General features: G+C 44.1%; 1 protein-coding gene across 1 annotated transcript; it reads right to left on the bottom strand.

Annotated features, from left to right (window-relative positions):
- Window positions 1-4,162: 4,162 nt before the first annotated feature.
- LOC138658175 (thymosin beta-10-like) lies at window positions 4,163-4,884 on the bottom strand. Its single transcript, XM_069745699.1, has 3 exons — window positions 4,762-4,884; window positions 4,525-4,632; window positions 4,163-4,378 (listed from the first exon to the last, which is right to left on the bottom strand). Exons 2-3 carry the CDS (start codon window positions 4,622-4,624, stop codon window positions 4,353-4,355), a joined length of 126 nt encoding a protein of 41 aa, XP_069601800.1. The 5' UTR covers window positions 4,625-4,632; window positions 4,762-4,884; the 3' UTR covers window positions 4,163-4,352.
- Between the last annotated feature and the right edge of the window lie 7,646 nt (window positions 4,885-12,530).

The following is a 12,530-nucleotide window of genomic DNA, read 5'->3' as shown; positions in this document are numbered from 1 at the left end:
AGAAAATGCAATGGTAAAAAACTGCACCAAAAGTCAATGACACTTCTGAAGTCTAAGGCCAGTTTCACACGTCAGTAGCTCCGGTACGTGAGGTGACAGTTTCCTCATGTACCGGAGCCACTGACACACGTAGACACAAAAATCAATGCATCTGTTCAGATGTCATTGATTTTTTGCGGACCGTGTCTCTGTGTGCCAAACACGGAGACATGTCAGTCCCCCCCCCCCACTGGTGCTGAAGCCGCGATTCATATCTTCCCTGCAGCAGCGTTTGCTGCAGAGAAGATATGAATAATTGTGTTTAAAATAAAGATCTATGTGCCCACAAACGCTGCTGCAGGGGAGATATGAATCGCGGCTTCAGCACCAGATGCTGGTATGTGTGGTACCCAGCACGGTGCATGTGGTACCCAGTGGGCACACTGGTGGCACACATGTGCCACAAAAACGTAGGGGCACACGGACAATTCCGGTACCGATTTTTTTCTGGTACCGGAATTATCTGGACGTGTGAGACTGCCCTAATGCAGAGTCTCCCAAAACTTTTCCATTGCAGATTTTTAACCTGGCTTTTCTTAGAGGAAACAGGTCACACAAAAAACACTAGTAACCAGCAGATGGCAGGAGTTCTCTACTACTAGGACAACCACTTCTGAAAATAAATATTTGGCCCTGATAAAGTCTATACTCACCTCCCCGTGCAGTGTTGTTCCCATGGTGTCAGCACTCGCTCTCCCTGGAGCTGTGGTGCCGATGTCCAACCAGCGCTGGTGTCACTGCCCCTTCGGACATGCTGAACATAAAGAGTTAAGGTACTGTTACACTAAACGACTTACCAACGATCACGATCAGTGATACGACCTGGCCGTGATCGTTGGTAAGTTGTTATGTGGTCGCTGGGGAGCTGTCACACAGCTCTCTCCAGCGACCAACGATCAGGGGAACGACTTCGGCATTGTTGAAACTGTCTTCAACGATGCCAAAGTCCCCGGGTAACCATCGGGTTACTAAGTGCAGGGCCGTGCTTCGTAACCCGATATTTACCGTTTACCATTGAAACCCCCCCCCCCCAAAAAAAAAAAACAAAACAGTACATCAGAATGAGTATGTACTTTTTTTACTTTTACAATGGTAACCAGGGCAAATATCGGGTTACTAAGCACAGCCCTGCACTTAGTAACCTGATGTTTACCCTGGCTACAAGTGAACACATCGCTGGATCGGCATCACACGCCGATCCAGCGATGACAGCTACCAAAAAGGTCCTGATCATTCCCCAACGACCTCCCAGCAGGGGCCTGATTGTTGGTCGCTGTCACATAACGAGATCGTTAACGATATCGTTGCTACATCACAAAAAGCATGATGTTGCAATGATATCGTTAACAAAATCGTTATTTGTGAAGGTACCTTTAGTCCAGGATCAGCCAATTCCTGGCTTCCTCTTCATGTTCAGTTTGTTTGAAGGTGGAGACCATGACACCAGTGCTGATTGGGCACGGCACCACAGTTCCAGGGAGAGCAAGTGCTGACAGCAAGAACTGAGCCAGCACAGGAGGAGAGTATACACTTTATCAGGGCTAAATATTTTAGTTTAAGAAGGGGGTTGTCCTAGTAATTGATAAACTCTTTAATAGCATTCTGAAGCCATACCTACTGGGAGGAAATCGACTTGATTTCTCCCCAGCAGTGTCTTTCGGTCACAGAGGTGGCACCAGTTCAGTGGCCACTGTGAGGAGAGCAGCTGTAACTGCACCCCCTGGCACTGACTGACAGCTGACTATAGCCAAGCTGCTGTCAGTCCTTGCCAGGGGCAGTTACAACCGCTGCTCTCTTTACACAGAGCGATGACAACCTGCACCACCCAAATGCATTTCCTCCAAGCAGCAGGGCTCCAAGTGCAGGCTCAGAACTAGAGATTTTCTGGCGTTGATGCCATTGTACATTAAACAGCATCTATCAGAGTACCACTGTCAACTATATCCACATGTGGGGTGAGAAATATGTCAGCACTGATTGACGACGATGCTATTGACAATTTTGGATCATGATACCTTCTGGCGATGTTGCCCTCGCATATGCTATGACTCTGCTTTATTATTATATTTTTTGGTGGTGATGCCATCAAGTTTTGATCAGTTTACAATTTGTGCTCTATTTTTGGGACATTTTCGTTTTTTTTTTTTTTTCTCTGGCGATGATGTCATTATGTTTTATCATCATTTGTCTGGCAAAGATGCTCTTATAAATATTTGTATAAATCAAATAGAGTGATTATCTATCTGGCGCCGATGTTATTGTGCACCATAAAAGGACTAAACATTGTTCATCACGTATGTTCAGATATCTGAATGAATATATATGTCTTTCTGGCGTTGATGCCACTGCGCATTATAAAGGACTGTATTGAACGTCATTGATAGCCATGTTCCTATATATACAGTCCGTTTGGCATCGACACCATAAGTTGTACCTAGACTCTTCTGCCTGCTAATAAGTGACTTTTTTTTTTTTCTCTCGTGTACTCCATCTGATTCCACCTTTTAGAGGAGTATAGTGTGTTATCTAATATAGTCTATACCCTATTTCTGTAAATCACTTTATCTTCTAGTGTTTACATGATCAAGAGTCTTGGCTATTTCTCAGAGTCTATTTTATAAGCTCACCATTACTATCAGCAGTCAGTACTAGTTACAGCATTTCAGTGTTCATATTTCACTTTTTTCTTTTGTTTTTGTGTGGTGTTTGTTTGGGTGGTGGCTTGTGGTAGGGATACCTACTAGGGTCATCAGGGTCAGTCGACGTTGAGCGGGGGCGCCATTTCGTATCCCAGGGTGCCAACCTCCGCGGCAAGGAAGGGTACAGTTCTAGGGTGAGGCACCACTATCATCCCTAGCCCTTTCCTTATAGTATTATATTATATTTTTTCTGCTCTATCATTTTTTATGAGCTTATCCTGACCCTAGGATCCCTACTTTTTGTATTATAGGTTCTCAGTGGTTCGTTAGTTTTATTTATTTACAATAATAAAAATATACTTTTTAGGTCTTTTTTGTTTTTTTCAGAACTAGAGATGAGCAAATTGATCGGGTCCCAGCCTATTTAGCAAGGTATAGCGGTTAACCGAATAAGCTGCAGAGGGAACTTTGCTTCCTGGATCACTCTGATAATTAGCTCTTCGGCTCTGCAGCTGTGTGACAGTCAGCACATACTCGAGAGCCCAACAGCCAGGCTCTCCATGCATGCGTTGTGACTGTCAGAGCCGCATGACATGCAGCTGCGGAGCCAGACAGCTGATTATCCGAAGCACTCCAGGTTTCCTCTACAGCTTATTCAGTTAACCGCTATACCTTGCCAAATAAGCCCTGACCCAAGCAAATTAGCACATCTATTCAGACCACCATTAACCTCCACACAACAGTAAGTTGTTTTTTTTTGTTTTTTTTAAACACAAAACCCATCCCCTTTAAAGGGAACCTTTCACCCCAAAATCGAAGATGAGCTAATCCCACCGTCATCAGGGGCTTATCTACAGCATCCTGAAAGATGAGAGAAAGAGGTTAGATTATACTCACCCAGGGGTGGTCCTGGTTCAGTCAGATCCGATGAGTGTTGCGGTCCGGGGCCTCCCATCTTCTTATGATGACGTCCTCTTGTCTTCTTGCAGCGGCTCTGGTGTACTTTGTCTTCCCTGTTAAGGGCAAACCAAAGTACTGCAGTGCGCAGGTGCTGGGCCTCTGACCTTTCCCAGCACCTGCGCACTGCAGTACTTTGCTCTGCCCTCAACAGCGCAGACAAAGTACGCCGGAGCGTGAAGACAAGAGGACATCGTAAGAAGACAGGAGGCCCCGGACCAGACTGCGATACCCATCGGACCGGACCACCCCAGGGTGAGTATAATCAACTTCTTCCTCATCCTTCAGGATACATCCGGGGGCTTACCTCTTCAATGATTTTCACCCATTCAAAAACACATTTTATACCAAGTTCTTCCTACCAACACTTACCTAGTGCAGAAGAAACCCAACCTTTCTGCAAGTGATAATGTGTGCAAAACTGTAAAGTGCTGCAGAAGGTTATTATAAAATGTTTTTATAAAGTGCTCAATGTTCACATAGCCCAAGCTCCTACCACCATGCATAGAATGAACGGCAAACTCAGATTATTGCACAAAATTGTTTATTCCATTCAAACACTGAACAGGGAAGACTAACACAACATTCCCTTTAATTTTTGGCGTTTCTTGGTCCGACAGGGGTTTGGTTATTAACCTTTTCATTCACAGTGCATTTTAGTCTCCAACACTGGTGTCAAGTCATTATATGGGGTGTTGAGATTCATCCATCACCAATTCAGTTTTGTTTCTCTTGCTCAATTGCTGGAAAAAGGGGAAAAAGCTGATTAATAGAAGGTAGAAGTACAGGACCCTTCAGAGGAGACCTCAGCTCATGGGGAGTGTGGGGTAGAGGTGACAGCTGATAACAGGGAACAATAGATGCAGCCATTCATCCGGCAGATACTTACTCTCTTTTGTAGGCAGCGGGTTCTTCTCTTGGGTCACAGTTTTCTTCAGTTTGGACTTGTCAAATGTGCCAATTTCTCCCAGATCTGGTTTGTCTGCCATGGTGTGTGCTGCAGAGACCAGCAATGCCAGGGTCAGGACAGTAAGAGCCGCTCAGCACAATCACACCGCCATCAGCCCCGTGATAAACACCCCCGCGGCCATAACCGGCGCGGCCACACCGACAGCCCCGTGCTCACCTGTCACTGAACGCGCGGCTCACAAGCTGTACCGGCTGCCAGTCTCCACAAGAGGAACAATGGGAAAGAGGTCCCGGCCCCCTTTATATAGAAGACCCAGCCCAGAGGCCGCGTCACTGCTTCTGATCATTGGCCGAGACGGGGGAAAGTTCTCACGTGACGCAGCGCAAGGATGGGTCGGAACCGGCGGGCACGTGTGTGCTGCAGAACAATGGCTGGCGGGAAAGCACTGCGCTGTACTCCCCTCACATACTGTCGGACACTTGTGTTACAAAAAAACGGCCACTTATGCATTTAGTGGGGTGGGGGGCTTGGGGACTAAACTGTGAGGGGAGAAAAGCTCAACAGAAGCTGCTGCAGTCAGAGGAGCAGCATAGGAATAAAGAGCTGCCATTACTTCAGTCATGGAGCCAGACACCCTTGTGGCATTGGGTTTACACAGGAGAAATGTATGGTAGTCAGGACACGTCCTAACAGGAGGAATGACAGTGACCCTCCCACGGAGAACATGGGACGCCGCGACACGTAGTGTGGCAAGTCATGATTTGCTATGGTATCGCCTGCGACCCGGTCACAAATGTGCTGGATTTTCTGTCACACGTTGCACACGACAAACCATAAACGTTAGTGCAAGTGACACGCAGCTTGTGTGTGACGCCTGTGCGCTTCGGCCATTTATTTTATATGGTAGAGTCCCGTCTATGAAATGGTGGAGCGACAGCATGTCACACACAAGTTGCACAAACGGTTTTGGTGAGGCAGCACGTCGCCATGTAGGCCCAGGTTAGGCTAGGTTCACATTTGCGTTGTGCAGTCCGTCTAGCGCATACGCTAACGGACTGCATTAACGCAATGTCTAAAAAGGGATCGCGTTTAGCTAGCGCAGATGCCCGATCTGCGCTAGCGAGAACGGACCCAAAAACGCTGCAGACGGCGTTCGAGGTCCGTCAGAATAACGGATTCCGTCAGCGGACACCCACTAACGCAATGTGAACCTAGCCTTAGAGTTTGTGGGACTGTCAATGTTTCCCAAGAAAATGATGGTGCAAACAGAAAGTAATGAAAAACTACTGGGAAAGTGGCATGAACAAATGGGGGAAAAGAGGTTGATGAAAAAAGGGGTAGGCTCAAAACTCCCTGGCTAGCCTCCAAGGAACATGGTGCGTATGGCAGGATTAGATTAGGTCTGCTGTGTGTCCACGCACATCGGACATGCTGGCAGCAGATTTTCTACAGATATCAGCATTGTGGAAGAACTCGTCATCAACACGTTGCTGAGCAAAGTGTAAACTGAGAGATGCTGAAGACTTGACTTCACAGTTTATTCATTTATGCTGTGGAGATTGCATTCGGATGCGTGAAATCTGTAGTCAACCTACAGCGGAATTTGTATAGTCTGAACACCTAAAAGAGAACCTGTCAGCTAGATTTATCACTATAAATTAAAGATATGGCCATAATGGCACTAATACTCTGATTAACTTGATATTTTTGTTGAAGGAATCCGATTAGTGGTTCTTTTTTAACCCCTTCATGACCGGGGGATTTTTCGTTTTTCCGTGTTCGTTTTTCCCTCCCCTCCTTCCCAGAGCCATAACTTTTTTATTTTTCCGTCAATTTGGCCATGTGAGGGCTTATTTTTTGCGGGACGAGTTGTACTTTTGAACGACATCATTGGTTTTAGCATGTCGTGTACTAGAAAACGGGAAAAAAATTTCAAGTGCGGTGAAATTGCAAAAAAAGTGCAATCCCACATTGGTTTTTTGTTTGGCTTTTTTGCTAGGTTCACTAAATGCTAAAAATGACCTGCCATTATGATTCTCCAGGTCATTACGAGTTCATAGACACCAAACATGACTAGGTTATTTTTTATCTAAGTGGTGAAAAAAAATTCCAAACTTTGCTAAAAAAAAAAAAAAAAAATTGTGCCATTTTCCGATACTCATAGCGTCTCCATTTTTCATCATCTGGGGTCGGTTGAGGGCTTATTTTTTGCGTGCCGAGATGACGTTTTTAATGATAGCATTTCGGTGCAGATACGTTCTTTTGATCGCCCGTTATTGCATTTTAATGCAATGTCGCGGCGACCAAAAAAACCTAATTCTGGCGTTTCGAGTTTTTTTCCCGCTACGCTGTTTAGCGATCAGGTTAATACTTTTTTTTATTTGATAGATCGGGCGATTCTGAGCGCGGCGATACCAAATATGCGTAGATTTGATATTTTTTTTATTGATTTATTTTGATTGGGGCGAAAGGGGGGTGATTTAAACTTTTATGTTTTTTTTATTTTTTTCACATTTTTTTAAACTTTTTTTTTTAACTTTTGCCATGCTTCAATAGCCTCCATGAGAGGCTAGAAGCAGGCACAACCCGATCGGCTCTGCTACATAGCAGCGATCTGCTGATCGCTGCTATGTAGCAGAATTGCACGTGTGCTGTGAGCGCCGACCACAGGGTGGCGCTCACAGCGACGGGCAATCAGTAACCATAGAGGTCTCAAGGACCTCTATGGTTACCATTCACAAGCATCGCCGACCCCCGATCATGTGACGGGGGTCGGCGATGACGTCATTTCCGGCCGCCCGGCCGGAAGCGGTAGTTAAATGCCGCTGTCTGCGTTTGACAGCGGCATTTAACTAGTTAATAGGTGCGGGCAGATCGCGATTCTGCCCGCGCCTATTACGGGCACATGTCAGCTGTTCAAAACAGCTGACATGTCCCGGCTTTGGTGCGGGCTCACCGCGGAGCCCTGCATCAAAGCAGGGGAGCCGGCATCAGACGGTATAGTACGTCCGATGCCGGTAAGGGGTTAATCAAGGCTTTAAGTTTTTGTCTGATGATGTCTTCTGGGGGGGGGGGGGGTTGGGGTCTTCTGCTCCGGACCCTCCCCTTGCCTTCTGTGTTTCTACAGTCACTGATTATTCATGGACCTGATTTTGTTTTGAAACTTGGCGTTGTCACCATCATTGGGTGGGCAGTACTTGCACACTATGAGATTCAATGTCTGGTCTTCAATAAAATGTCGCCGGACTCAGCGCATGCACAGTTCAAGATCTGTAACCCTCAAAAAATATTCATCAGACCAAAGTTTGTTTTTGTTTTTTAAACAAAATATTAATTTTACTTTAAGGCTGTGTGCACACAATGCAGATTTGGTGCAGAATTTTCTGCGTTTTTTATGCGTTTTTTACCAATGGATTTCTATTATGGAGGGGTGCAGAAACGCTGCAGAACTGCACAAAAGAAGTGACATGCACTTCTTTGAAATCTGCAGCGTTTCTGCGCAGATTTTTCTGCACCATGTGCACAGCTTTTTTTTTTCACATTGATTTACATTGTACTGTAAATCACAGTGCAGTTCTGCAGCGTTTCTGCTGCAGAAAAATCTGCTGCAGTTCTGCACTAAATCTGCACCGTGTGTACATACCCTAATAGAATCACAATTATATCACCACAATTCATATACTTGAAATCTTTATTGATATTGACAAGATAAAATTATTATTTTTTAAAACAATAAGGATTAAAATATATATAACGTATAAAATGTGTATATATATATCTCCTATAAATGTGATTTGTGGAGATCAACATTTATTGAAACCTATGTATGTGCAGGGCAGGCCATACCCAAACTGATTGGCACAAATAATATAAATAATTATATAAATATATGTAATACTAAAATTAATTGGCAGCAATAAAATAATAATTCATATAAATATGTGATAATATATAAAAATAAAAAACAAATCCAGTGGTAAAAAGTATAAATATGTGTATATATTATATTATTTATCCCAATTTATTTAATAATCAAAGTGCCAAGGTGAAAAATATTCAAAATACTCAAAGTAAATACAACACTAGACTCAAATGTGTGACACAAGTAACAACAAGTGCATGAATCCAAAAAATGTCACCAAGATATAATTATACCCAAAATCACAATTGCTACCAATAAAAAGTGCCACATAAAATTAGTGCAATATACCAACAAGTATCAGGACACCACTGCCCCGCACACACCACTCCAATGCACGTTTCGCTTGCCGCTTCGTCAGGGAGGCACTTGCACACTATGAGATTCAATGTCTGGTCTTCAATAAAATGTCTCCAGACTCAGCGCATGCACAGATCAAGATCTGACCTGAGATCCCAAAGACCAGGTGAGGAATCTCACACTGAGCATGTGCTGCCCACCCAATGATGACAGCGCAAATTTTGAAAGCGGAGGCAGATCATTGAATAATTAAAGAGGACTTCCGGCACAACCGTCCAAAGATAAAAATTTATTGTGAAACCATTAAAAAACTCGGCATCCAAAATTACATGTTAAAACTAAGTAATCGGGAGCCTGCAGAAGCCCAGGAGGCAGGTGGAGGTACAGAAGAAGACCCAACCTCCCCCAGACCACCCCAATGCACAGAAGACGTTATCCGAAGATAACCTAACGCATGATTAGAAAAGAGCCACTGATCAGACTGCTTCAACAAAGGTATCAATTTAATCAGTGTTAATAGCGCCACTATAGCCAAACCTTTTATTTACATAGTAACATAGTTATTAAGGTTGAAGGAAGACTTTAAGTCCATGTAGTTCAACCCATAGCCTAACCTAACATGCCCTAACATGTTGATCCAGAGGAAGGCAAAAAAAACCCATGTGGCAAAGAGTAAGCTCCACATTGGGGAAAAAAATTCCTTCCCAACTCCACATACAGCAATCAGACTAGTTCCCTGGATCAACGCCCTATCAAGGAATCTAATATATATAACATGTAACATTATACTTTTCAAGAAAGGCATCCAGTCCCCCATCACAGGTCCTGCTCATACCAGCCCTGGGACCAGAAGCTGACGCTTGCAATGGAGCGGTCCCGGGAGCGTCGCGAGGAGCGGGAAAGGCGGCGGATGGTGAGTATAGCAGGACTTCAACGGGCCTTCGGAAGGTGAGTATATGTTTTGTTTTTTTTAAGTCTCTATACTACGTGGCTCTGTGCTGTATACTCCGTCGCTGTGCAATATACTATGTGGCTGGGCAATATACTATGTGGCTGGGCAATATACTATGTGGCTGGGCAATATATTACGTGACTGGGCAATATACTACGTAGCTCTGCTATATACTATGTGGCTGGGCAATATACGACATGGCTGGGCAATATGCTACGTGGCTGGGCAATATACTACGTGGCTGGGCAATATACTACGTGACTGGGCAATATACGACGTGACTGGGCAATATACTACGTGACTGGGCAATATACTACGTCGCTGGGCAATATACTACGTGGGCTGGGCAATATACTACGTGGCTGGGCAATATACTACGTGGCTGGGCAATATACTACGTGACTGGGCAATATACTACGTCGCTGGGCAATATACTACGTGACTGGGCAATATACGACGTGACTGGGCAATATACTACGTGACTGGGCAATATACTACGTCGCTGGGCAATATACTACGTGGGCTGGGCAATATACTACGTGGCTGGGCAATATACTACGTGGCTGGGCAATATACTACGTGACTGGGTAATATACTACGTCGCTGGGCAATATACTACGTGACTGGGCAATATACGACGTGACTGGGCAATATACTACGTGACTGGGCAATATACTACGTCGCTGGGCAATATACTACGTGGGCTGGGCAATATACTACGTGGCTGGGCAATATACTACGTGGCTGGGAAATATACTACGTGACTGGGCAATATACTATGTGACTGGGCAATATACTACGTGACTGGGCAATATACGATGTGACTGGGCAATATACTACGTGACTGGGCAATATACTACGTGGCTGGGCAATATACTACGTGGCTGGGCAATATACTACGTGGCTGGGCAATATACTACGTGGCTGGGAAATATACTACGTGACTGGGCAATATAATATGTGACTGGACAATATACTACGTGACTGCCCAATATACTACGTGACTGGGCAATATACTACGTCGCTGGGCAATATACTACGTGGACATGCATATTCTAGAATACCCGATGCGTTAGAATCGGGCCACCATCTAGTATGCAAATAACTGTTAGCCATTAACATCGACTGTAAAGCACACGCAGCTCCTGAACATCCACTGTGCATACACCATAACTGGAATGTACAATTACAGTACGGTAGTTTGCGTTAAAGGGCTCCACGATCCATGGGCTCTACAGGATAGGTGATAACTTATTGATCGCTTGGGTCCCACCATTAGAAACCCACCGATCGGAAGAATTGGGAAGTTTTATCCCTGACAGGACACTTTTATCCCAATTTTAAAATGCAGCGGCAGGTTGGATGTCAGACCGCAGCTCCATTCATTCTCCTCGGGGCATCAAGAAAAAAACAAGTGCTGCGCTAACAACCACTGAGGGAATGAATGGATCAGTGGACAAGTCGCACACGCTGCTCACGTCTAATGGGGATAAAAGGTCCACATTATGTCCATCAGTGTGGGTCCCAGCAGCCGGACCCCCACCAATCAATAACTTATCCCTCATTCTGTGGAGAGGTGATTACTTGTTTTCACCGGAGAACCCCTGTAAGTGCATCTTGTTCCAAGTATTTAATCACTAATAGAAATAAAGAATCTTCTAATTAATATCAAAGAGAACAAATGACCGCCATACACAAACAGTCCACTATACCAAGACCAATAATCCCACATACAAGGGAGAAATACCACCACGCCATGACTGGACGACATATTACGTCCACATAGTGACTGAATAATACCACATACTGTAGAAGGGAGAAATACTGCCACACCATGACCAGACCACATATTACCAACATAAAGCGACCAAATAATTTTACATTCTGTACAATGAGAAATACCGCCACACATTGACCAGACCACATATTACCATCATAAAGCGGCCAAATAATTGCATATACAAGGGAGAAAAACCGCCACAACGTGACCAGACCACATATTACTAGCATATATCTTCCAAATAATTCCAGATACAAGGGAGAAATACCTCCACACCGTGACCAGACCACATAGTGACCAAATAATACCACATACAGTGATAAATCCTGCCACACCATGACTGGACCACATATTACGACATCGTGACCAAATATTAGAATACTGATTATTAATTCAAACCACAATACTAACAACACTGTTATTACCACTGGTTACATTATACACAGGAGCTCTGTATATAGCTTATAGTGTATAGTGTAAGTGTACAGGTAATACAGTGATTCACCAATGACAATATACACAGAAGCTCTGTATATAGTGTACAGGATACAGTAATCGACAGTTACATTATACGCAGGTGCTCTGTATATAATTGTACAGGTAATACAGTGATCACTAGTGACATTATACACAGGAGCTCTGTATATAGTGTCAGTGTACAGGTAATACAGTTGTCACCAGTGACATTATACACAAGAGTTCTGTATATAGGGTAATTGTACAGGTAATACAAGGATCACCAGTGACATTATACACATGAGCTCTGTATATAGTGTACAGGTAATACAGGGATTACAAGTGACATTATACACAGGAGCTCTGTATATAGTGTCAGTGTATAATATAATGTTCCTTAATTGGCCTCTACAGTAATTATGGCCATCCACTTGCCACCATTAACAAATAATGTAGGTTCCTCATTTTGGCCTCCATACAGTAATTAAAGGAAACCTGTCACCTCGTTTTAGCTGTGTGCAATGTGAATCACTAACATGTTTTTGTCAAAGAAAAGCTCCAAGTATTATGCTTAAAAA

This window comes from Ranitomeya imitator, chromosome 1 (genome assembly GCF_032444005.1).
Source record: "Ranitomeya imitator isolate aRanImi1 chromosome 1, aRanImi1.pri, whole genome shotgun sequence".
NCBI lineage: Eukaryota > Metazoa > Chordata > Amphibia > Anura > Dendrobatidae > Ranitomeya > Ranitomeya imitator.
This window is presented reverse-complemented; position numbering and strand designations above follow the sequence as displayed.

Excerpts from the sequence above, each read along its gene's own strand:
- LOC138658175 (XM_069745699.1), bottom strand. The coding sequence starts at position 4,624 with ATGGCAGACAAACCAGATCTGGGAGAAATTGGCACATTTGACAAGTCC. Across the intron at positions 4,379-4,524 it reads CCCGCTGCCTACAAAAGAGA|CAATTGAGCAAGAGAAACAA; the intron begins GTAAGTATCTGC and ends CCCTTTTTCCAG.